This window comes from Bidens hawaiensis, unplaced genomic scaffold (assembly GCF_021521415.1).
Source record: "Bidens hawaiensis isolate Kalapana, Puna unplaced genomic scaffold, B.hawaiensis_p1.1 tig00010569_1, whole genome shotgun sequence".
Classification (NCBI taxonomy): Eukaryota; Viridiplantae; Streptophyta; class Magnoliopsida; order Asterales; family Asteraceae; genus Bidens; species Bidens hawaiensis.
This window is the reverse complement of record NW_027491807.1, coordinates 473578-501080: the sequence shown is the minus strand read 5'-3', so window position 1 is coordinate 501080 and position 27503 is coordinate 473578. Positions and strand designations below refer to the sequence as shown.

At 35.3% G+C, this 27503-nt stretch overlaps 2 protein-coding genes and 1 long non-coding RNA gene across 6 annotated transcripts; all 3 read right to left on the bottom strand.

Moving 5' to 3' along the window:
* Window positions 1-1861: 1861 nt before the first annotated feature.
* LOC143535614 (serine/threonine-protein phosphatase PP1 isozyme 2-like) lies at window positions 1862-4687 on the bottom strand. The gene is made up of 3 exons (XM_077029823.1): window positions 4368-4687; window positions 2480-3039; window positions 1862-2224 (listed from the first exon to the last, which is right to left on the bottom strand). The coding sequence occupies exons 1-3, from the start codon at window positions 4543-4545 to the stop codon at window positions 2003-2005; spliced, it is 960 nt and encodes a 319-aa protein (XP_076885938.1). The 5' UTR covers window positions 4546-4687; the 3' UTR covers window positions 1862-2002.
* A 1785-nt stretch (window positions 4688-6472) lies between these two features.
* LOC143535561 (uncharacterized) lies at window positions 6473-25993 on the bottom strand. Its single transcript, XM_077029782.1, has 5 exons — window positions 24771-25993; window positions 23887-24043; window positions 7001-7041; window positions 6741-6867; window positions 6473-6647 (listed from the first exon to the last, which is right to left on the bottom strand). Exons 1-5 carry the CDS (start codon window positions 25926-25928, stop codon window positions 6595-6597), a joined length of 1536 nt encoding a protein of 511 aa, XP_076885897.1. The 5' UTR covers window positions 25929-25993; the 3' UTR covers window positions 6473-6594.
* LOC143535559 (uncharacterized) lies at window positions 9262-12787 on the bottom strand. 4 transcript variants are annotated; one of them, XR_013135729.1, is made up of 8 exons: window positions 12652-12787; window positions 12192-12295; window positions 11997-12102; window positions 11789-11925; window positions 10161-10267; window positions 9716-9778; window positions 9561-9628; window positions 9262-9398 (listed from the first exon to the last, which is right to left on the bottom strand). It is a non-coding gene; the product is annotated as an uncharacterized LOC143535559 (long non-coding RNA). The 4 variants fall into 4 exon arrangements; XR_013135730.1 differs by lacking the exon at window positions 10161-10267 and having other exon boundaries at window positions 9268-9778; XR_013135731.1 differs by lacking the exons at window positions 9262-9398; window positions 9561-9628; window positions 9716-9778; window positions 10161-10267 and adding an exon at window positions 10551-11295.
* Window positions 25994-27503: the final 1510 nt, after the last annotated feature.

Sequence of the window (27503 nt, the reverse complement as noted above, 5' to 3'; positions counted from 1 at the left end):
AGATAATATTGTAGCAAAGTTGGAGCTTATTTTTTTTGTTGAAAACCTGTTTGAACTACTTGTCGTAGAAAATTTGTAGGAAATTTTAGCGGGAAAATGATTTGTTTTCTAGCAGTGACAATCGATAGCAAGTTAGTAGCAAAAAGGAAATATTTACTGAATTTATTGTCAGCTCATTCGAATGTTTATGATACGATAAATTAAACATGCATAGATGCGATGGATAATAAGAAGATTTGGACATATAACAGGATAAACATAAAAGGATAGGTGAGAGAACAAAAAGTGCGAAAAATGAAAGTATTAAACGAATTTCACACATTTAGTAAGCATGATAAAGTATCCAATACAAATGACATAACGTGCAAAGCGTACAACATTCTTTTGCACAATTATTAAGCATGAAGTAAATAAGTTACACATAAAAGTTAACTCATTAGGCACAAAGTAGTTACTCTCGAAGTAAAATAATTACGCAATCTATATTTAACACTGTGTACGTTAAGTGTTTTTTTTTTTTTTGTACGTTGACTATCCTCTAGTAAACATAACCTGATACTTAAACAGAACCCGAACAGGTTCATTTTGAAATCTATACTTCAAATAAAAGAATGATTTGCTCTTTTTTCCTTTCTTGGTTTCTTTAAACTAATACGGTGTAAGCCCACCGACAAATTTTCATGTTTTGATTCTCTATTCCTCTAAAAGCTCAGGCCCATTAAAGGGTTTTGGTTCATGCTTTTGGATCTAGAGGCCCATGATGAGTGACGTGATATTACGGGCTTCGGGCCATATCTATCACACTATCACCATTCCGAGTGTCAGGCTGTCAGCAAGTACAGAAAAAACGATCCGGAAACCGAACTGACCGGGTTCGTTTCTCAAACTGGTTCCCAAACCGTCGGTTCGTATAGCAGTTTGTTTGTTTTTTTTTCAATAAAACTGGTTTTAAACCGACCCAAACCATACTGGATCAGGCTAGGTAGTTCTATGCTTAAACCGGTTTAACTCAAACTGGTTCGATTCTTTAAAAAACCGGTTTTGTACACCACTATTAGCAATGACATGGAAATAACGTGACATAGCATGCACCGGCCCACCATCATCCTTCTTGGAAAAAAGATTTTTTTTTCTCTTTTATTATTTATGTTTATGATGAGTATTTTTTTAGTACAGTTACGTTTTTAATACAACACAAAATAAGCACTCGGTATATATAAATGTGTAGCCGTGTAGGTTATGTATGTTGTTTAAATTCCGAAAAGTGAAAGCTGTTTAACACACTGTTTAACATAGGTTTATTGGATTTTAATAATCACTATTGCCTGTTATTGGCCGATAATAATCTCTATTCATCTTATCACCATTGACAGTCCCAAATTTCAAAAAATTGGCCCTCACTGGTTCTCCGTTAAAAATCACTTAACGACGTTATACTTTTTTTTTCGAATTTCAAACTAATTTTTAGGGCTTTTGATAGGAAGGATAATACGAATCAGTTGATGTAAAACTTAACTCGAAACGACGATCCAAACGACTTGATTTTTGTTAATTGAAAGTTCTAACACACTAATTGAAGCAAAAATCAAGTCGTTTGGATCCATGTTTCGAGTTAAGTTTTATATTAATCGATTTGAATTCTCATTCATATCAAAACTCCTAAAAAAATAGTTTGAAATTCAGAAAAAAAATAACGCCGTTAAGTCGTATTTAACGAGGACCACTGGGGGCCAACTTTTTGAGCTTTGGGGCGCCAGTGACAATAAAATGAATATGGATTATTATCAGCCAATAGGGATTATTAAAATCCAATAGACCTTTAACAATTAACATATACACTTCAATTTATTTAAGAAACCCAAATAAAATGCCTTTACAAACCAACTTCATGGCATCAATTTATATCCGAAACTGAACTATTAACATTTTCTTAATTTCTCGAAACTATTTTGTCGATCGGTAGTACAGATTGTCCTCAACTTCAGCTGGAATGCAACAATGTTTAACTGCTGCTGCTGCTGCTGCCGGAGATTCCAAACAGATTAATCATAGATTTTGACCTTGGCTTCTTTTCTGCGGGCTTTAATATTCGAAAGGAACACAATAGATTGTCATCAACGCTTATAAAAGCACCCGCATTGTCAAATTCACCACAATAATTAGGAGCCGAAAATACAGTTACAAGCTGCTTGTACGCAAAAAATTCGTACCCGTCCTCTACAACCTGAAATTAACAAAGTAACAACTTTAAAACTTAATTAGAACTTTAGTCCATTTTGACTTTAATAGGTCAACACACTTTCTTTCATAATTCGAAATCGACAAAGAACAAGTTATTAATTGAACACCAACATTTCTTCATTAGTAACATTTTTTTACAAAGACAAGCAAATTCATCAAACTATTTTAAAAAAATTTAGTCCATTTGACCTTAAAAGTCAACTGTAAGAAAACATACACAAATAAGTGAATAACAAACCTGGTGAGCGCGACAAATAAGATCGAGATCATGTTTGATTAAAAACTCTGTAACAACATCAGCACCAAATGTATACGAAACACCACGATCATTCATCGCCCACCCTTTGACTTCTTGATGCGGGTCAGACCACAACAGATCACAAAGCAGACCATTATCGGGGACATCAGTAGGACGGGTCAACTCTCTAATTTGATCCAAATCATTAAGATCGGGCGAAAGACCACCGTGCATACACAAAATCTTGTCACTAATTAAAGCTGCGACAGGCAAGCAATTGAAGCAGTCCCCAAAGACCTTCCATAACTTAACATTAAATCTTTTTTTACATTCGTCATAGAAGCCGTATACGCGGTTTATAGAAGCACACTCGTGGTTTCCACGCAATAGGAAGATGTTATCAGGGTACTTAATCTTGTAGGCTAAAAGAAGGCATATTGTTTCAAGGCTTTGTTTGCCTCGGTCGACATAATCGCCAAGAAACAAGTAGTTGGCTTTTGGAGGCAATCCATCGTGGTCGAAAAGGCGAAGAAGATCAAGGTATTGACCATGGATGTCACCTAATATCATTATCATAGTTAAAAGATATAATTTGATTAGGTTTCTTAATACACAATACTTGACAGTGTTTTCACTATTTATAAGGTTGAAGCTTTCAAAAAAGCATATTACAACATACAACCGAAAACTATACAAACTTTAAGTTTTAATCATCTTTCAGATGAGCTAAAGCACATATTTTGTACCTTTCAAAGGGTTCTTCAAGTTATTTTTTTCAATATTTTTTATTATATTTCAATTACCTAAAAAAGGATCCAGTTATAATAGAGAGGCAGGTAAGCGGGCAACAAGCTGCACCGCCGTCCCCTTTTGAATGGCAAAACCGATCCTACTGAAAACAAAGTTATCGTTCTTCAAGTTATTCTATCAATAGCACAAATTTTGTAACTTTTACAAATAGTTAATCAATAATACAATCTTTTAAACGGGTTTTCGTTATTCCATAGTTGAAGCTTTCAAAAAATAATATACCTTAATATTCAAGGCATGTTACAACATACAATACAATCTTTTAAGTTTTCATCATCGTTTCAGGTGAACCAAACTATCAAAGCATAAAATTTTGCAACTTTTTAAAGAGTTCTTCAAGATATTGTATCAATAGCACAAATTTCGTAACTTTTCATTAGTAGTTAGATCATAATACCGTATTTTCATAGCATATTACATCATACAACCGAAAAAAATACGATCTTTAAAGTTTTAATCATCATTTCAAGTGAACCCAAGCACACATTTTTGTAACTTTTTTAAAGAGTTCCTCAAGACTCAAGATATTCTATCAATATACAATAGTGCAAATTTTGTAACTTTATATAAGTAGTTGATCACTATGGCTATGTGTAGTGGAGGGGCAACAAATTGGGGCGTTTTGCGCCATGTGGTGCCAGTCAGCAAAATGATGGGTTTATGGTATAGGGGTGTAGTGGTGTTGTAGCCCAATATATATCACACTCACAAACATATATAATATTAATATATATACACAAAACAAGCATGCGACAATAACCCACCCCCCTACCCTTATCTCCCCTAAAATCACCAGGGGGGGTTGTAGCCCTTTGTCGCCGCCCACTAATCTTTTTAAAGGGTTTTCATTATTTACCTTAGGCATTCAAAGCATATTACACCACACAGCCTAAAAAGTTACAATCTTGTAAATTTTCACATCATTTTAGTTAAACTAAATTCAATTTTTTTGCAACTTTTTAAAGGGTTGTTCAAGATACTATATTAATAGTCAAAGGGGGGCAGAATATTCAACAAACATGAAACAACTCAACAAGTATATTCATGATCTCAAACATAAAAACAATGAAATTAATACCACAAATCTTGATGGGTGCTTGAAGCTCCAAGAGATTAGGTTGCTGCAAGAATATCTCTTTGGAAACAACACAAAGCTGTTTGATCTCAGATTCATTGAGCTGAAAGTGTTTGCTGGTGGGTTTGTCTCTAACCTCAAGCAGCCTGTGAATGATGTTATCAACAATAGATTGGTCCATTATTGTTTTTGATGTTGTTCATATGCAAATGATATATTAATTATGTCAGAATATATGGCGGATAAAAGTAGTGTGTGTGGAAAATTGGTGGTCAACGGTTAAGAGTATAACGGTGGGCGAATGATGGATGACTAATGAGCAGAGTTAGAGGATGTCGGTGATGCTTCTTGTGAACCATCAAAGTTAAAAGTTAAAAGTTACACGTTGGATTATCTTGTTTTTTAATTCTTTATTAAATAAGGAAATAACACTTTTTTATGTTAAATAATTAGAGAACAGCTTAAAGTACATAGAAACCTGGGTTAAATCCTCACATATAATACTTTGGGAACATGGGTGAGTAATAAAAAAAAGATTGAGATTTTTGTGATATTCTGTTTGATCCGGATGACGTCTCGGTTTTCCCTAGAACTGGAGATAACGACTGGGTTGGATTAGCTGATGGTGGCATTTTGCCATTTGATCACCCCGTACATAGTATCTAGACAATTCTCTGTTTGTTAGCCGTTAAAAAAAACATATGGTCACCACAAAAACTTTTTTTTAAGCGACAGTCAATTTTTTTCGAAAATAGAATAATTTGAGTCTCGCGTAGAAATTAAAAACTATATTTTCTAGGCGTCCGTCTAACTTTCAATATATCTGGGCGTCTCAGCAGCATTTTTGTCATGTGACATGACCTGGTTAGTTGAAAATCTAGTAGATAATGATTATTAACTTTGACTGACTGGGTGGATTAAGGCTTAGTTCCCAAGTTGAGTTAAGAAGAGAAATGATATGAATCATTTCCTTTCTTTTTCATTTTCATTTCATTCCTTATTTTCTTTCCTTTCATCTAAATCTTTTCAATTTGAAAAAAGAAAACAAACCCACCCATTTTACTATTCCATTTCCTTTCTTTTCTTTAATGAAACTCGGGTTTGATGGCGTGAGATTGGACATTACATAATTAAGAAAAATGTATACCATTTTGCTTACACTGTTAGACTATATTCGGGTCTTCTCTTTCATTTGCTATAGTGAGTACATCAAATTGACAAACTTTACACCAACCACATTATAAAATTTTTTGTTTTTGATTTTACACGCCATAACAAACCGAATTAATGCCGACCAAAATCCAGTCACTACACATGGGTTGCACCACACTACCTCTAGCTTTCATACTTGCTCGAGTAATGTAAACACATCACGAAGTAGGGATGAGCAAAATCGGGATCGGTACCGATTGGTACCGGTACCGAAATCGGTACCAAAGTTTTAAGTTTCGGGATCGGTACGGTACCGGTATTTCCCGACTTTTTACCTCCAGTACCGGTATAATCCCGGTACCGGTACCGAACCGAATATTTCGGTATCGGTACCGAGAATTAGGGATTTTCGGGATCGAGACCGGTCGGTACCGGTCCGGTACCATGCTCATCCCTATAACGAAATGCAAACAAAATACTGTAGCTTTAACTAGTATGTTCCAAAAAAAATAAAAATAAAAGTCGGCCTTTAACTAGTTTTAGGCTTAAAATTTTTTCCTTATCACAAGGAATTTTAGAACGCAACCATGTTACAAAACTTTTTGGTAACACAAGACAAGACCTCTTTACATATTTGGGTTGTTAACATAAACATACTCTTGGTACCTTCATGGTGCACCCACCCCATAGAATCTAATCACTTTTTTTATGTAACTAAAATTGAACACCCTAAACTAGAGTAAACACCACATGTCCACATATACCATGCCAAACAACTAGGCAAACGAAATAGACAACACAACCTTCACCAACAACAAAAAAGGCAAGCCCGACCGAACAATTAGGGATAGGGATGAAATCAAAATAAAACCTAACACAAGACTGTTAATTTTACCAAAAGCCTCCAAGTTCAATACATGATTGCCAATCATCTCTGCATCATAATATTTATAGAATAAATACTTCCATACGTACAACATAATATTTATAAAACGAAAGCTGCTTTTTATTAAAACCTTAATCATTACTCATAGCTTTCATACCTCATCCTAACAGATAGATTCCAAAATCCAACGCATCAGAAAATCTTCAAACCCGCAAACCTTTGATTGCCTGCTTCTTCTTGGATAACTATTTGGATATTAACAAGTAAGATAAATAATGTGAAATATATGTGTCTATAATATATGTCTATAAAGTTAATCTGATAAAAAAAAAGTGTACCTTCTTCCTTTATGAAGCTAATTGCTTTGCTGTTTCTAGGTAATGTCACCAACAATGAAGAAGGCGACACGATCTTAATATTGTTATGGCGTTGATCTTCTTGTTGACGTAGCTTCTCATATGTAAACTGAAGAAAAAAATAACAAACAGAAATAAAGGATAATTTCTCCACTTAATTGCAGTGTACAACAGATTTTAAAACAATGTTAAAGTGTAATAAAAGTGAAATGACAGTTAATCTTTGTAGATATAATGTTTACCAGGACAACATCATTTTGTTCATCAAAATCAGTTGAAGAATATAATGATATTAAAGTTAGGGATCGAGGACGGCAACACCAAAGTAAAACGATTCAAGTTTCGTAAGGGAGGGGCGCAGTTGCCGTAAGACACGTTTGCTAGTCTTTTACATGAAGCCAAGTTCATTTGTGGTGCCCTTCCTTTATTCGTATTTAATATGTCAAGATAAGATAGATTTGGCGCTTCAATATCTATTCTCTTAACTGGAGTGTTATAGTCAATTCGAACACATCTAAGACTCTGATGCCTAGAAACACAAAAGCTATTGAGACCGTTACATTTGATAACAACTAATGTTTGTAAAAGAGGGCAACTAATGCGGAGATACTTTCTCACTTCATCGTCTATATTTACGCCACGGAGTTTCAATAAAATCAACGACTTAAACTTGACAACATCAACCAACAAGGAAGAAGGCAACTCGCATCCACTAATGTTCAGCAATTTTAACACGGAAACAGATAACAGCGTGTTCGGCAAACGGTACTTTAGGGATTCTGGTGAGTCGGTAATATCAATCACCTTCAAGGCATCTGTTAACAATACCTAATTCTGCAGAATCTTCGATATCTGTAGTGAGCTGAAACGTGCGTGCAGGGAGATTTTGATGGCAAAACCTAGACGTGGTATACTCGACATACTTGAAAAAACTTTCTCGAGATTTATAGTCATTGATATTGAAATCTAAAATCGGGAATGAAGCGGTGAGGTGAAACCAGGTCTTAGACAATACGCTCATCCGAACAAGCTCTTTCGGAGGGCCATAAAAAGGGGTAAAAAATGAGAGTATGTGATTAACAACTAAATCAGGAAGTTGTGATCCATGTCTCCTCGCCTGCAAAAAAACAAAACGGAAATAAACAAAAAACAGAGAGTATTTGGTGAATATGAGATCTACATTTGCATTTACATTTACATTTGGGGATACATATTAATAAACTAATTAATTACCTCAAGACTAGAGTTGAGTTAGAAACAAATCAGAGAGAGTATGATGGCGGCGGAACCACCATAAGCAAAACAAAATTATAAATGGAAAGAGATGGATTAGGGTTTTGCCCGATTATTAGGAAATGCCGGACTCGATTTGCTTGTGCTTGTTCTTTATATTCAAATTTTTATAATATAAAGTGGGTTACTTTTAGGTTACCTATGTGGCTATGTGCTTGTTTTTTTTAACGGTCAACTAAGTATCGTCGGGTACTTCGTACGCGGTTCTCATTGGCTAAAGGTAGCCCGATCCGGCCACTAGTCCGGACGAACGGAGCCCCTAGCGGTCCACCTATTGAGGGATTCACCGAATAAAACCCGACCCCCACGCCCGCCAAACGGCACGACAGCGAGGAGCCGGTAAAACCGGGTGAGATCAGGACTCGAACCCTGGCAAGCCAGGGTCATCCCTCATATCTCCTATATAAATTGGTGATAGTGAGATTTGAACCCCCTAACTCTCACTTATAAAGTGAGTGCTCTACCATTGAGCCCCAACCAACTTATTGGCTACGTGCTTGTTGAAAATCAAAATTTGAAGTATTTCAAAAGTGAATTTTGTTTTTCAAAAAACAAATAAGCCAAATAAAAATAAAAATTAGAAGATCCTCCAAACACCCCTTTAAAATTCAAATTGCCTTCAAAAGAGTCAATTATTTACGTTACTTATTTTAACGTTTAACAAACACATAAGATTTTCATACATCATCATAGATTTTCACACACCAACTGTCGTGTAAATGGCTAAGATTTTCATACACCACCATGGATTTTTACACGTCATCTTTCGCCATACAGCTAGTATAGGCTATCTGAATTATATAAAACCTGAGTTGCTGAAGACGTATACGGGTCGTATAAGATCTAAAAAAGCTGTTTTGTGTGTCTCTCTTTACAATTGTCAGTCATGTGTGACCTATAAGGCACGTATAACCCTTTAAAGTTGTACTAGTAGAAGTGCCCGCGCGTTGCAGCAGGTACACAAAGAGGATTCGGTTGGTAGCGATTTGCCGATTTTGTACGAAAAAAATAAGAAAGTTACATAACATTAGCAAAAAAAATAATAAATTCAACACAATTACGAATAACACCCTTTTCTTGCATATATTAATATCAGTAGCAACAAGCCAACAACATAAGAAATTAGGATTGATTCCAATCTATATATCAATTATATTTGTTTATAGAATTTGAAATGCACACTAAGTAAACTAAAAAAAAAATTGGATGTCACCAAAAGGGCTTTTGCATAGTTTTGGAGCTTGTGGGCACATCACCGTTGTCTCAAGTATCTAAGTTGAGTTGACTCCAACTTAATTTGTTTATCATCTCAAAGTCTTTACTGAATCCAAGCATAGTAACAACCAGCTGCACGAAAATGTCTTATAACGTAAGAAAGATGGAAGGGCTGAAAACTTAATGTAACTTGATTTAGATAGAACTCATGACATATGAATATTAACGGGAAGTTGTATGAAAGCATAAATCTTCAAATCATCTTAGGACATAAAATGGCAATATGAAACTTACTCGGTTTCTGTTTGTCGAAAGAAGAGAACAACCACTCCAAATCCTACCACAAGTGAGATTTTCATTGCCTGAACAAAAATTCAAGATTTAAGTTAGGAACAAAACACGTTACTTTTTTTGAATATTTTACAAATACTAAATAAAAGATATTAGACATGTCCGAACGATCCATTAGAAGCCTCCGTGTCTGCGCTTTTTGAGATTTCGGTTTCTTCACCCTGAAATACATTTTCACAAACACAAAGATCAAGAAAAAGGTACAAACTTTATATGTCAAAATATACGGTTATAGGTTACAATTTCAATTATATAGAATTCCAGTGGTCAAATGGGTAAATATTAAAAACTTTGCTAAATATGCAACAGTCTTATTTGGAAAAAAAATCACAATTTTTTACTTAATGCATTTGAGATGTCATTTGACTTGGAAAACATGCACTGCAAAGGGAAAAAATGGTCAAATTAGTAAATAACAGTTACCCGTTTTTAACAATGGACAATTATTTGACGACAAATTAAAACAGAAACGTGGAAAATCTTTTCAGAAAGAAGGTGAACCCAACCCACCCATTTCGACACAACAGAGATAAAGTCACTAACTTTATCAACTATCCTTTCTTGATGGCATTGTTCTTCAATTGTTGTCTTGTCACCTTGGGCTTTGTTTGGATCATTTCGTTTTGAGTGCATATTCGTTTCCGCTGATTCTACAAAATCGTCATCAGATTCAACTTGATCTTCTTTTGTAATGATACCTGAAAGATCTTTCCTCAAATCACTCGTACAAAAAGAATTTCTGAGCCTGGTTGAACTTGATGCTTCTGAGTTCTTGAGGTTGAACACGTTTGGACTCGAAGCTTTTGATTTTTTAGCATAGATGGTGTCATCGCATTAGTTTTTCAATTTTTTCAAAAACCATTTTGAACCGTCTGAAAAAGATACATTTCTAAAATGACTCGTTTCGATCCTAATGCATTTAGCTTTATAGATGTATTAACTGCATGTCGTTTTAGCCCGAAGCAAGTTGATACATTTCTAAAATGACTCGCATTGTTCTAAATACATTTCTAAAATGAACTGAAGGCAGTCGGTATTTTATTTAAAGTTTAAACAGACCTGTACTGAGGATAAGTTACTTTTATAAAAAACAAATTCAAAATGATACCATAAATCAAGAAAACTAAAACTAAACCAAAACTAAACCTAACGGATACGAAACCGAACTGAAAAAAAATTATATAAAAACAGAGCTCGTTTACCCGAACCCGTACCGAGTCAAACCAAAATAACAGTTTTTTGAGTCGACAGGTTATGACAGAAATGTGAAGTGACCCAAACCCGACCATGGTTTAATACGATCTTTTGTCTAACCAAACCTAAATGAGACCAAAAACTGAATTTGAACAAACAAATAAACTGAAACGAACTGAAATGAGACTAAAAAATGAAACCCGAACCAGAAAAAAAAAACCAACTAAAAGCCAAACTGAAACAAAACTAAAAAACGCAAAACCAAAAAAATTGCAACGAAAATAATCTTTATTGTAACAAAACCATAAAAAGTTAAACCAAAACAAAAATTTTCCTATATGTGTTTATAATAACAGAGCCCGTTTACCCGAACCCGTACCGAGTCAAACCAAAATAACAGTTTTTTGAGTCGACTGGTCATGACAAAAATGTGTAGTGACCCGAACCCGACCATGGTTTAATACGATCTTTTGTCTAACCAAACCTAAATGAGACCAAAAACTGAATTTGAAAAAAACAAATAAACTGAAACGAACTAAAATGAGACTAAAAAATGAAACCCGAACCAGAAGCAAAAACCAAATAAAAGCCAAACTGAAACAAAACTAAAAAACGCAAAACCAAAAAAACTGCAACGAAAATAATCTTTATTGTAACAAAACCATAAAAATTTAAACAAAACAAACATTTTCCTATATGTGTTTATAATAACAGAGCTCGTTTACCCGAACCCGTACCGAGTCAAACCAAAATAACAGTTTTTTGAGTCAACCTGTTATGACAGAAATGTGTAGTGACCCAAACCCGACCATGGTTTTAATACGATCTTTTGTCTAACCAAACCGAATTTGAACAACCAAATAAACTGAAACGAACTGAAAAAAGACAAAAAATGAAACCTGATTGACAAACTAAGCATTAATCAAAGTGAAATTTGACAAAGAAAACGACAATAGGCGTACAAAAGCTATACATACATGCAATCAAATATGTTTGTGAAGCATAATCCATGTTTGTGACTACCATCTTCAGATCCTTGAAGGTCTTTAGAAACATAATCCATGTTTGTTTATTAAGAAACAATATCGTGCAGACTCTGCACCAAAAAGGAAAACTATCATATAGTTCATATTAAAATAAGAAAAAAAAATTCAATACCTGCAAAATTCTTTGAATGAAAGGCACAAGCTTTGACATAAGAAGTTTCACAACCCTCATGAAAAAAGTCAACTTGCTCTACTGCTCAATGTCACATTTGAATGGTGTATACCCCGATCATCAAGAAACGCAACTAAGACCAAAGGTATATATTAACTGTTTTCTATCAAAACGGATTCTCAGTAAAATTGTCAAATTTGGCTAAGAACCAATGGTACTTACCATTGGTATCTTTTCCATTAGCCATCATCATGATGTCCTTCTTTCTGAATTTCTCTTCTTCCTTCTTGTTCAATTTAATGATAAAATAGAGATGACCAATTCACCTATAAATAACAACCGTAATAATCAATATTAAAGAACCAACAAAGACCAAATTATCACCTAAACACTTGATCAATCTACAAGAATAAAAAATCTTCCCTACCGGTTATCTTTGCAGTAGCTTAAATTCAAAGCAGTTCACCTTAATGAACATAAATTCAATTTTTATACTTTGTAGAAAATCCAAGACCAAAACATAATTCCATAGAAACCTTTCATCATTTTGTGCCTAATCAACCCGAAATTACAGTGACCAATATCCAGATATATTGAAATACAATACCTACAAAATATGAACCCTAGATATCTGCAACAGATTGAGAAACAAGAATCAATAAAATTAGAATAAAACCCATACCTACGAAAATAAAAGGGATTCTGGCTGCAGAAAACAGAAGAAAAGAAACGGATTTTCGTATACGGTTGGGATTGAGAGCACGGAATGGGATGGGATGGGCTGGATCTAGTTTAGGGTTTAGTAGAGATGAGTTTGACGATTGAATGGAAGGGTAGCTAAAACATTGAATCGTAATTTATTGTCATTCAATAGACTGTCAGTTTACATTCTTAATCGTCACCGGTGGCCGGAGAAGTAGATGGTAATAAATTCAACGGCGTCTCAGAGAGAGAAAAGAAAGAATGTGAAACATTATTATAATGTAATATAGATAATAAGTCTGTACAATCACTATAAACATTCCTTAACACATATGATTCATTATTTTAAACATAGCCGCTAAAAGCAAAAAAAAAAAAATATTTTGCATAGTTTTGAATCGTTTTGTTTACTATTATTTTAATTTATAACATGGTTTATTTGAATTAGAGTATGCTTATTTGAATCGGTTTATTTGAATTTTTATGTGAATCCGAGTCGAATTTGAGTTTAGTTTTAAGATTTTTAAACTTGAATAAATCGAATTCGATTTGATGAACAACTATTATTTAATTCTATAAAGAAATGTGGATATTCTATATGTTTTAAAGTATATTATTATTTTATTATTTTTACTCTGAATCATGATTCATGTAATTAGAATTATTTTATTATTATTTTTTAATCGGGTTGCAAAAGAAATACCAATAATTGGTGATGATGATTTGCCTTTTTATAATGTAAAATAAATTTCTCTTTTGTTTTAAAAACAAAAAACATTTATATCTGTTTGAAATGTGTGTGAAAATACAGTGTTAGCTGATGAAGGGCGTATGCATTTTAAATCTATGGTTAATGATTATGGTATTGAACCTAGGGATGAACATTATGCCATAGTTGCGGATATTGTGAGCCGGGTCGGACAAGTTGATGAGGCTATGGATGTGATTAAAGGAATTCCAATTGAACCCGATAATAAGGCAGTTTGAGGTGCGTTATTCGATAGTAGTATAATTGTGCATGTTCTTGATTCGGTTATCTCACCTAGTCACTTTGCGTACGTGTTTATGGAAATTAAAGATTTGAAAGAGAACCAACACAACACAACACAACCTTAAACCCCTCAAACCAACACCCCATATGTTTTTTAACGATTCCCAAATCATGATCCCACTATATTACATTTGACAGTTGACAGTTCCATCTTTAACTTTGCGCTCGCCTACAATCACCATCCAAGGGATCCCGAACTCTTTAGCACAACCAATATAAATTTTGTTTGATATAATAATATTAACTTGTTTATTAGCTTTGAGCTTGATCGTTTAAACATTTCTTAAGTGTTACTGTGTTATGCTAATATAACTGAACTTTTTATTCACAGGTAAAAGTCAGCAATCACTAAAATTACATAAAAACATAGGAAAATGATATAAACAGAAATTGCAAGATGGTTGTGGCTAGGGGTGAGAAAAAACGGTTCGGAACCATCAGAACCGAGGAACCGGAACCGAACCGGTGCCTCAGAACCGCTAATGTGTGTGCCGGTTCGGTTCTCATAATTTGCATTAAAAGGTTCCCGGTTCGGTTCCGGGTAAAACCGGCGGTTCCAGACTTGGAACCGAAGAACCGAAATATTCAAAACGTTTTAAATAAATTTACCAATCCCCATTTTTTATAGAGTAACTTATTAACCGGTATCCATTCAATCATTTTTAATTCAATTTTTCTTTCTTTACGTTCAAGAACTAGCAACCATGGTCAATTTTGATTTAAGCTATCAAGGTAATTTAATATAAAATGATACGATCTTCCATTAATCTATCGTTGCTAATGATTTATTTAACTTCAACACTTAGGTTTTAATAAAAATTATAACAGATGTCCATGTTGTAGTCTAAATTAATTTTACCGTGAAATAAGACATAAAATTGTATAAACTTGTTTTGCAATTTGTAAAGTTTGCATAACTTATTTGATAAAGAAATGATCGAACTGTTGGAATACCGTATGCCCGAGACACATAATTAGGTTAATGTGGCTAGCCGTGTTTGATCCAAGTCGGGTCATACCCAATAATGAGTTAGACACACACCAATTATGTATTTGTTAAGATAAGATCTATAAGACAAATACAGAACATGACACATTCAGAAAATCGGGTTTCTGAATACTTACTTGAAAGTGTTAAATAAATTAATTGGTTAATTTATTTATTCAAATAATTATTATTGGAATGATTATTTAACTATATGTTCTTTTGTAAAATGGTTTATAAAAGATGGGGTGTTTATATATTTTATAAAGTATAAAATAAATAAAATAAAAAAAAATAATAATTTTATTTGGGGCCGGTTTTGGGTGGGCCCCACACCCCAAAAGTTTTGGTCAAAGTTGGTAAAGAATGGATGGATGTTGAGTGTGCTTTACTTAACTAAAAACCTAACCATGGACTTGTTTGAGATATGATCTCATTAAAAAGATATGCATATACTTTCAAGTAAGATATACCACTCTCTTTCTCTCTTGTTTTTTTTTTGGTTCGGCCAAGTCAAGAAAGAAGAGGTTCGGGTCTCGGTTTCTCGTGTTCAAGTTTCCTAACATAGCTCGGTGTGTGTTGGAGGCTCGGGGTATATTCCGTTTGAGGATTTTCCCTTTGAAAGTCTAGCATCAACATCATCATCTTCTTCAACATCAACTACACTCTTAAAAGGTTAAGAATGTAAGTGTTTATAGTTTTGATAGTTTAGTTTTTCCGTATCATTTGATCCTTGCTTCGGGTTTCTAATAAATAGATTATTGGTAATCTTATGACATGATTAAACTAGGTTGTTCATGTACACATTTCCTATAAACTTGTAATATATACATATATAAACACATTGATACATATGTTTAGTTTGTTTATATCACGCTTCCGCCTTTATTGTGACTAGTTAAATGGTTAACTAAGATTATAAATTCCATAGAAACCCAACAAATGGTATCAGAGCCGGGATACGGAAAACTAAGCTTCGGGTTTTCGGTTTTATATTTCCCCCTTGAAAGATTTTATACAAAAATAAACATGCATGATTTTTTGTATTTAATCTTGTTATATTTTTTGGCTTTGTTAAAAAAAATAAAAATAAAATAAAACCGAGTGAAATGGGCCGAAGCCCATTTTGGATGAATGGGCCGAAGCCCATAAGACCTTTCATTGGGCCGAAGCCCATGTGTTTTGGACATGTGGGCCGAAGCCCATAATCAAGTTATTGGGTCAAGCCCAAATGGGTTGGGCTAGGCCCGATAAGGTCAAGGGGTTTTGGAACGGGTTCCTAAGACATAACGGGTTATGTTTGTTAAAACTAAACCGAGCCGTAGACCAAATGGATGTTTGTTGTGATTGTTATTAATTATTCAAAGTTTCGGTTTGTAATAATTAATTAGGGGCAATTTTGTAATTATTTATTCATATGGGTATGTAATAAATAGATTATTTGTAATATCTTTATTTTATAGAAAAAAATGTATTAGGACATTTGTTTTGTAAATTTAAAGAAGATTGCAAAATTGGAAGTTTGGGCCTTATTGGGCCGGGTATGGTGATAATGGGTCTCACAAGCCCATTAAGGGGATTCAAGCCCAAAAGGACCTAAGCCCACCTATTGAGCCCAAATGGAAGCTTATGGAAGCTAAGGCCCAAGTTCAAGCCCAATGGATCACAACGGGGTTGAAGAAGATGCTCGAAGCATTTGGATGCGGGATCGAGTGGGAGCTACAACATCCATGTGTCATGTGTCCCTTAGGATCGGACCTAAGACACACACTTGTTTCGGCTAACAAGTGTGGTCTAACTTAGTGGCTCGTGTCTAGTATAATTGTGTATGCTTGTTAATTGATTGTTTGATTATGTGGTTGCTAGATATTAGGATATCAACTTCGTCACATAGAATTAATTAACAAAGCATAGAACGGGTTCTAATAATTATCGGTAATTACGTGACACATAGTTTAATAAAATGGATTTATTAACTAGCCGTCTCACGCCCATAATAAAATGGTTTTATTATAAATTAGAATTTTGAAAATGGTTTCAAAATAATCATGTTACTAAATGCATGTTAGAACATGATTTAAAGTTTTACAACTAGAATTATTGAAACTAAAAATCCCTTTTAAAATTAAGGATAACAAGTTAAACACCATCCTTTTGTATAACGCTTAACATATTAGTAAGCTCTTAGTGGGAAAAAGGTCACCTAACCACGTAGAGTAAATTAATATGTTGAGGTAATATTGGCATATAAATGGAAAAAAGGTCACCTAACCGTTTGTATGTTGATATTACAAGTTGATACAAGTAGGACGACTTAAATTAGAACCATGTGAAGAGGGTCACCCAAGCATGGGGTCTAATAGGTGTTGATGGGATAAACATGCCGACACGAAATATGATTTCGAACCGGTCCCACAAACTCTAGAAGTTGCAAAAGGGTTTGCAATTGTTATGAATAACTACCTTGATAAACCGACAATGGGAAAAAGGTCACCTAACCGGAGTCGGGTTTATCGTTGGATTCTAGATTTTAATTATTAATTATATTTGGTATATATAAAAGGGTATTAATAATTAAAAAAGGTAAAACACTAAAATGAACTTAATTAAAATTCTGCAGATGGCCGCACACGTCGACGACAACATAATCCCTAACGTCCAAAATGTATCTCTCCGATCTATTCTCGCTAAAGACCGTCTTAACCACAATAACTTTTCGGATTGGTTCCGAAATTTAAGGATTGTTCTAAAACAAGAAAAATTATATCATGTTTTGGAAACACCTATCCCCAATGAACCGGAAGAGGGAAGTGAGGTCGAATATATGAATTGGGTCCAACACACGGAAGATTCCATTCAAGTGTCATGCCTCATGTTGGCGACTATGGTTCCCGAAATCCAAAAGGATTTCGAAAACCATAATGCGTACGACATGATTACTCAACTTAAGGAAATGTTCCTTAAGCAATCATGAGTTGAAAGGTTCGAAACGGTTCGAGCCTTGCATGCATGTAGAATGGATGATAATCAACCAGTTTCAACTTATGTGCTTAAGATGAAAAGTTACATTGATCGCCTCGCTAAGCTCAATTGTCCCATCTCAAAAGAGTTAGCAACGGATTTGATCCTTAACTCTTTGTCGAAAAGGTTCGACACTTTCGTGTTAAATTATAACATGAACGGGTGGGACAAAAACATTGGAGAACTTCACTCAATGCTTAAAACAGCCGAGGCGAGCATGGGTAAAAGGGTTTTACCCGTGTTTGCGATCAATGAAGGTAGATCCTAAGGCTAAGGTAGCAAAAAAGAAAGGGTCCTCCTGTGCATCTTAAGGGTAAGGGCAAATCACCGGTTATGGCAAAGAAACAAAAGGTTGTGGAACCGAGGGGTCATAAGGATGATCCTTGTTTTGGTTGTGGGGAGACCGGACATTGGAAACGCAATTGCCCGGTCTACCTAAAAGAGCTAAGAGACAAGAGGAATGCGGGGCATGCCTCGGGTAATGTCTTTATGATTAATATTGAGCTAAATATTATTTCTTCTAACACATGGGTATTGGATACCGGATGTGGAACTCATATTTGCAATTGGTTGCAGGGGTTCAAAAGGAATGAAGACTTAAAGAAGGGCGAAGTGAGTCTTTTCATGGGCAACGGTGCAAGGGTGCACGTGGTCGCTAGAGGAGACTTCACTTTATCGCTTCCAAGTGGTTTGGAAGTTGTTTTGAGAAATGTTTTGTATGCTCCTAGTTTGACTAGGAACATTATTTCTGTGCACCTTCTTAGACAATGTAACTTTGACTTTAAATTTGTAAAATCAGAAATGCATGTATCATCTAATGGTATCTTTTATTTTAAAGCTGTACCAAACAACGGTATTTATGAATTGGTTCATGACAATACCTCAAATAGCTCATTATATCAAACTTCCACTAAAAGACTCAAAAAGGATTTGAGTGATTCCTACATTTGGCATTGTCGTCTTGGACACATAAACAAGAATCGTGTAAAAACTCTCCAAAAGAATGGTCTTTTGAAAACAAATGAGTTAGGTTCGTTTGATGAGTGTGAATCTTGTATTCAAGGCAAGATGACCAAAGAACCTTTTAAAGGTACAAATGAAAGGGCTAATGACTTGTTAGGTATCATACATACGGATGTATGCGGACCTCTCAAGCCCACTAGTAGGAATAGTGAAAGGTACTTCATTACCTTTACCGACGATTTTAGTCGATATGGGTATGTGTATCTAATGAAACACAAACATGAAGCCTTTGAAATGTTCAAGGAATTTCAAAATGAAGTACAAAATCAGCTCGACCGAACAATCAAGGTACTCCGCTCCGATAGAGGAGGCGAATACCTAAGTGATGCTTTTCAATGTCATCTTAGAGATTGTGGAATTATTTCACAGTTCACTCCTCCTGGAACTCCTCAACATAACGGAGTATCCGAGAGGAGGAATAGAACACTGTTGGACATGGTTCGATCAATGATGGCACGAAGCTCACTACCGCCATCATTTTGGGGATATGCGCTACTTACAGCGGCTCGTATTTTGAATATGGCCCCGACCAAAAAGGTGGATCGAATACCCTATGAAGTGTGGCATGGAAAGGTTCCATCCTTTTCATATTTAAGGGTATGGGGATGCATAGTTTATGTTAAACGTGACACCCCAAATAAGCTTGAGGCTCGATCCATCAGGTGTATCTTCATAGGATACCCTAAGGATGATATAGGATATATATTCTATGATCCTAGTGAACAAAAGGTGTTTGTTTCACGCAAAGGATACTTCTTAGAAACTAAGTTCCTTATGGAAGGACCTAGTGAAAAGAGAGTGGAACTTGAAGAGGTTCAAGAAATCACTGGATGATACACAGTTGGTCGATACTAGTTTTCAACACGAGGATGTTGAAGGTGATCAAATGGTTGATCATACACACGTTGATCGCAGATCTAGTAGGATTAGTCGACCTCCCAAGAAATATGGATTTCTCGTGGATGATTGCTACTTGGTCGATTCGGATGAACCGATCTCCTACAAAGATGCTATGTCACAACCTGATTGTGACAAGTGGCTTGAAGCCATGAGCGCTGAGATGCAATCCATGCAGGATAACCAAGTTTGGGAATTGGTTAATCGTCCACTTAACTCCAAACTGATTGGATGTAAGTGGGTCTTCAAGAAGAAGACCGATATGCATGGAAATTTAGATACTTACAAAGCACGACTTGTAGCAAAAGGTTTCACGCAAACTCAAGGGATTGATTATGATGAAACCTTCTCGCCGGTTGCGATGCTTAAGTCGATCAGGATATTATTTGCCATTGCAGCTCATTTTGATTATGAGATATGGCAGATGGATGTCAAGACCGCTTTTCTTAATGGATATCTTGAGGAAGATGTCCATATGGTTCAGCCTGAAGGTTTTGTCGATCCATCTAATCCTGACAAAGTATGTAAGTTAAGGAAATCAATCTACGGGTTGAAACAAGCATCACGGATGTGGAATCATCGTTTCAATGAAGAAATCAAAGCGTTTGGTTTCGTCCAAAACGGTGATGAGGCGTGTGTGTATAAATGGGCTAGTGGGAGTATAGTCATGTTCCTTATTTTGTATGTCGATGATATACTTTTATTTGGAAATGATATACCAAATATGGAAAGCGTTAAAGCGTGGTTAAGTAGTCGTTTCTCAATTAAGGATCTTGGAGAAGCGACATATATCTTGGTAATAAAGGTCTATAGGGATAGACAAAGGAAATTGATCGGACTCAATCAAAGTGCATACATTGATAAAATCCTGAAAAGGTTCAGGATGGAAAACTCTAAGAAAGGTTTGGTACCTATTCCTAGAGGAACCGTGTTAAGTTCATCCCAAAGTCCTAGCTCTAAGGAAGAGCAGGATAGGATGAAGCATGTTCCTTATGCTTCGGCAATAGGATCTATTATGTATGCAATGATGTGCACTAGACCGGACGTCTCGTATGCTTTGAGCATAACGAGTAGATACCAGCACAACCCAGGTGACAGTCATTGGATGGCTGTCAAGAATATATTAAAATACCTTAGAAGGACTAAGGATATGTTTTTAATATATGGGTCTGGTGAGGAGGAACTCGTCGTAAAGGGTTACGTGGATGCGAGTTTCCAAACTGACCGAGATGATTCTCGGTCACAGTCGGGATATGTCTTCATTTTGAATGGAGGCGCTGTCTCTTGGAAGAGTTCGAAGCAGGGTTGTCGCGTTATCCACTACAGAATCTGAGTACATCGCCGCTTCAATGGCAGCCCAAGAGGCTGCATGGATGAAAAAGTTCATCATGGATCTAGGGATTATCTCTACCATTCAGGAGCCCCTAGAGATATTCTGTGACAATGAGGGCGCTATTGCACAGATCAAGGAGCCTCGTGCTCATCAGAAAACGAGGCACATTGAGCGCAGATTCAACTACATAAGGGATGAAGTTGAAAAAGGAAAGATATGTATTCATAAAGTTCATACCGATCAAAATATTGCGGACCCACTCACGAAGCTCCTCGATAGGCCAAAGCATGAGGGTCATGTTTGTGCATTAGGACTTCGGTATTCTAGTGAGTGGATTTAATCTGTGTTTAGTGTTTGTATAAGAACAAATGTAATGGGTATCTCATGATAATTAATTATGTTTTAATTTTTCAATGAGTTATGTTCTATATTTGCATGTTTAATCCATGAATGACTTATGTTGTTCTAAAAGTCCGTAGTCGATCATGCTTGTGGGAACAAGTATGAAGGTAAGACTATTATGAACCCGGATTGGTTGATATTCATGTGATGAATATAGGGCATAGGTTTGCCACCAAGGTTCATAGATATTTGTGGGATACAAATATTGGACATGATCCGCTCTCAAGGATCACTGCATGGAGTTAGTGCAACTGATCATAAGTAATCCTTGAGTAAAGGCGAGTATCATTGTGTCCTTTGACCTGAGATGCATATTGGATCTGGTTTTTCATCAAGTCTGATAACTTGACTCTCTTCTTTGTTATTTCGGTAACACGATGACGTGTAAGAAAGAGCTCAGATATCATATGAGATGTCAACGAGGATGTATGCAGTCAAGATGGGATTTGTTCCTCTTATGTGTTGAGAGTTTAGATGTCTAAGGCCTGTTAAGTTAAATCATTGAGAGAATGATCACTCTGTGTCTCTTCGATTTGACAGGACATCTAGTAACAAAGGGATGTAATGATAAGACTTACCTATATCATATCAAGTATGGACTTGAAGGGGATGATGTTATTGAATGGCACTTAGTCAAACACACTAGGGGTGGTGACCTGTTATTAGGCGGTATTCACCATTAGCATTAACTTCCTATGAGTCTCGTGCAAGTGGGAGATTGTTGGAATACCGTATGCCCGAGACACATAATTAGGTTAATGTGGCTAGCCGTGTTTGATCCAAGTCGGGTCATACCCAATAATGAGTTAGACACACACCAATTATGTATTTGTTAAGATAAGATCTATAAGACAAATACAGAACACGACACATTCAGAAAATCGGGTTTCTGAATACTTACTTGAAAGTGTTAAATAAATTAATTGGTTAATTTATTTATTCAAATAATTATTATTGGAATGATTATTTAACTATATGTTCTTTTGTAAAATGGTTTATAAAAGATGGGGTGTTTATATATTTTATAAAGTATAAAATAAATAAAATAAAAAAAAAAAATAATTTTATTTGGGGCCGGTTTTGGGTGGGCCCCACACCCCAAAAGTTTTGGTCAAAGTTGGTAAAGAATGGATGGAGGTTGAGTGTGCTTTACTTAACTAAAAACCTAACCATGGACTTGTTTGAGATATGATATCATTAAAAAGATATGCATATACTTTCAAGTAAGATATACCACTCTCTTTCTCTCTTGTTTTTTTTTGGTTCGGCCAAGTCAAGAAAGAAGAGGTTCGGGTCTCGGTTTCTCGTGTTCAAGTTTCCTAACATAGCTCGGTGTGTGTTGGAGGCTCGGGGTATATTCCGTTTGAGGATTTTCCCTTTGAAAGTCTAGCATCAACATCATCATCTTCTTCAACATCAACTACACTCTTAAAAGGTTAAGAATGTAAGTGTTTATAGTTTTGATAGTTTAGTTTTTCCGTATCATTTGATCCTTGCTTCGGGTTTCTAATAAATAGATTATTGGTAATCTTATGACATGATTAAACTAGGTTGTTCATGTACACATTTCCTATAAACTTGTAATATATACATATATAAACACATGGATACATATGTTTAGTTTGTTTATATCACGCTTCCGCCTTTATTGTGACTAGTTAAATGGTTAACTAAGATTATAAATTCCATAGAAACCCAACACGAACCGGTTCTAGCCATAACCGATTAGCGAGAACCGGATTTAGCGGATCTAGAACCGAACTAGGTTCCGGTTTTGGTTCTATTTTTCACTCATTTTCGGTTCAGGTTCAATTCTCGCGGTTCTGAACCGTTGCACAGCCCTAGTTGTGGCTGGGTCCGGTGACTTTGAATGGGTCTATACGGGAGTCAGGTGAGTTGGCCTGCTAAGACTTTATTCTTCATTTAAAAGTATAAAAAAAAACATAATAATATGAGTTGATTATGACTAATAAAACAATATAATTACCTTCATAACCATATATATTGAAGTAAAACAATTTAGGCTTCGCATAAATATCATGTTAGTCTGGGATGGTTTCATGATAGTATGATATATACGTTTTAAATTGACCCGTAACTGCTAGTTTTTGTTGGGATTAGCTAAAAGCATCAAATAAGGCCCAAAAGTAAATACATTGCATAATGAGTAACAAAACAAAAGCGGCCAAGAATTGTCATGAATCAAAACCATTCCCACTTCAGAAAATCTATAAAAAGAAAGACTGCAATTGTCATGAATCAACATCTTAATATTGGTATGGCCTTGTTCTTCTTGTTGAAGTAGCTTACCATATGTAAACTGGAGAAAAAAATTAACAGGAAAAAAGGATAATATATTTACTTAATTGCACTGGCACGATACGACCGGTTCTAAAACAATGATGAAGTTCAATTAAAGTAAAATAACTATCAATAATCTTTGCAAGACAAAACTTTTACCGTGACAACACCACTTTGTTCTTCAAAATCAGAATTCCTGATATTAAAGTCAGAGATCGAGGACGACAACACCAAAGTACGATATCCACAAAAGATAGAAAATCCAATGGTTTCTCATGATTGTCGAGTTGTAGCTCAACATGCTCGAGTTCATAAGGTGGCAACTCGATCGTCCTTAGTTTCTCCAACCCTGTGAATTCCTGCAAGGCAATTGGAATGAATATATAATTTTTATTTGATTATGTAAAAAGATATTGATGAACCACACAAACACAAAACAGGGCTTTCTAACTAAGAACAAACGTTTTCTTTTAGTATTTGAAATTTTAGAAGATCGTTTAAAAGCCCTTCTTTAATCAAATGATGACCCGTTTTAATTTTCACTTTTTGGTAACCCGAATCACAAAATTGGTTACCAACAGAGCTAGAAAGTATTTATTTTATGGAGATTTAAACTTTTCTTTGAAGATTGAAAATCCATGTTTGAGCTTGAAAAACACACTTTACTGATTAAACTTGTTTGGTAGCATAAGATTTTGCGTATAGTCAAACAAGTATTAGCCCGACCCGAAACCATCATCATCATCATCATCATCATCATCATACTCATACTCAGTATATCCCACCAATAGCAAAGCTATAGTAGGGTCTGAGGAGGGTAAGATGTAGACAGCCTTACCTCTACCCCATAGGGATAGAGAGGCTGCTTCCGGTGAGACCCTCGGCTCGATAGTAGTTTTGCATCAAGCCTTGGACATAAGACACATAACACTCAACCATCGGGACACCGACCGATTGGTGCATGTACCCTTGTCTTTCGGCTATCAACGCCACCAAATGATGCCTGATTCCGACCCGAAACCAAAATAATTTATATAATTGATCACAACTAACTGATACATAAACAATTTGATCAAAGAAACGAACCCGATTCGTGCGAATATACAAGTTCAAAGCTTTGAATCCATTTTTCTTTCCCAAAAACAGCCTCAACTTCTGGAACCAAAACGCGTCTACAAAATCATGGAGATAACATTGCACAGATGCTTTCAAATGGGTAAGAACCCTTACGATATCCAGATAACAAGGCATACATGAGTAAAGAATTATATCCAAATTGGGAATACTGAACTCAACGTTTTCGAGATCATAGGTTGAGTTTAACATCAAAGTCTTCAAGGTACGACTTGACAACTTTAGGTCGCATTTAGTAGTAATCAATGACAATTTTTCAATGAACGAGAAGTTGGATAAAAAGTTGGTAAAATAATTCGTGTTCGGTGGGGGGCACCCCATATAAGTCACTGTTGTTAGTTTTTTGCATGAAGCCACGTTCATTCGTGGTGCCCTCCCTCTTTCATCGCAATTTGCTATGAACAGTTCAGATAGATTTGGAGCTTCAATATCTATTCTCTTAACTGGAGTTTTATAGTCAATCCGAACATCTCTAAGATTTTGATGTCCATAAACACAAAAATTGTCAAGACCATTACAATGGTTAATATGCACTACTTGTAGAAGAGGACAACTAGTGGTGAAATACTTGATCACTTCATCGTTTATATGAACGTCACTGAGTTTCAAAAAACTCAAAGACTTAAACTTGACAACATCAAGCATGAATGAAGAAGGCAACTCACAACCAGATATGGTTAACGATTTTAACGCAGAAACCGATAAGAGTACATTTGGCAATTGGTACTTCGGGGTCGTTGGGGATTCAGATGAGTTAATATTATAAATCACAAGCTCCTCTACGCCGTTATTAAGAAGTAATCTAAGGCATCTGTTAACAACTTCAAATGCTACAGGATTTTCGATAGTTGTAGTGATAAATAACTTGCGTGCAGTGAGATTTTGATGGCAAAATCTGGACGTGGTATACTCGACATACTTGAAATAACTTTCTCGAGGTATAAATTCATCGTCAATAAAATATAAATCCGGGAAAGAAGCTGTTACGTGAAACCAGGCCTTAGATAATACACTCATTCGAACAGGCTCTTTCGGAGGGTCAAACGCGCTAACAACAAACGAGAGGATGTGATGAACGATAGAAACAGGAAGCTGCGAAATCCGATCCATCTCCAAAACGGAAATCAATCAAAATTAAAAAGAATTGTACAAATCTCAGTATTTGATGATACAACAAATATCAAAGTAACAATTTACCTCAAGAGACGAGAAGAGCATAAACAAATCAATAGAAGAAGCAAATAGAGTGCGGTAGGCGTTAAGGGTTTTGGGCTATTATACGTGGTGATATAACTGGTGTTGCCAACAGGAGCGTTGGGGCCCACATAGAGCCCATCGGGTTTACGGAAACCCGTTGATTTTAAAATTTCACGTAAGAACGATATATAAATGAAACTTTAATTTAATAAAATAAACTAATACCCTCGATTCCTCAAAACCTCCGGTTGAAACATATACAAGTTGATATATAACTTTATAAACATGAATATAATTTTGAATCTCCGTTCTATTAATAGAACACATTTTAGGGATAAATGTGATGAATGATTAACCTTATGCACTTTTAAAGTTAATTTCAAAAAATTAGTAAAATAACGTCAAAATCAGTGCAATTTTACTTTTGCATCTCCCGATGGCTCACACATATAAGTTCTCATATGTGGTACGAGAAAAACAAATTCTTTGCTCATTAGTTATAATGTTTATGGAAAATAATATCCTCTTCAGAAGATAATATTGTCGAATAACGAATATGCATTGGCTTGAAGCTGAGTGCCAACAATATAATAGAAATATATTATTATAACAAAACAAAGTAACCCTCTCAATTCCTCCAACCTCACGGTCGAAACCATACAAACCATGCAGTGAAAGCCGAATGATTTTGGAGCGAAGCTGGTGGTGGGGATTTAGTTAATTTCATTCTGGCAACCATATCAGTCGTTCCTTAACTAAGCGCGCTGTTAAAATGTATAAATGATACTAGTGAATTAGTTGGGTTTCGATAAAGGATTAGCGACTTCCACGCGATCCCATGGAGCAGATTACACAAAGGATGACGTTTGATAACTCAAAGCAGAGAAATACGATAACTTGGAACTCAAAGCAGAGAAATATAGCGAAGGCACGACAAATTAAACTGAACTTTTTTTCAAAGGTAAATGTCAGCAATCATCTAAACCAAATAATAAATATATTAACACATAAAAATAAGGCCCAAAGCTAAGTAAATTGAACAATGAGTAACGAAGCAAAAGCCACCAATATATACATATTGTCAATACACAAATGTCATAATCCAAAACCATCCCTACATCATAATATTTATAAAGCAAAATTACCATCCCTACATTATAGTATTTTAAAAACAAAAACTGCAATTTGTTACAACTCTAATTTTATACAATAACTTTTATACCTCATTCTAACAGGTAGATTCCTAAATCCAACGCATCAGAAAATCTTCAAACCCGCAAACCTTTGATTGTATGCTATGCTTCTTGGAGAGCTGTTTGGATATTAATAAGTGACATATATAAAGAATATGTCTATAAAGTTAACCTGATAAAATGGTTTACCTTTTTCCTTTAGGAAGCTAATCGCTTTTCCTATATGAGGTAATGCAGGAGACACAATCTTAATATTGGCGTGACCTTGATCTCCTTGTTGAAGTAGCTTCTTGTA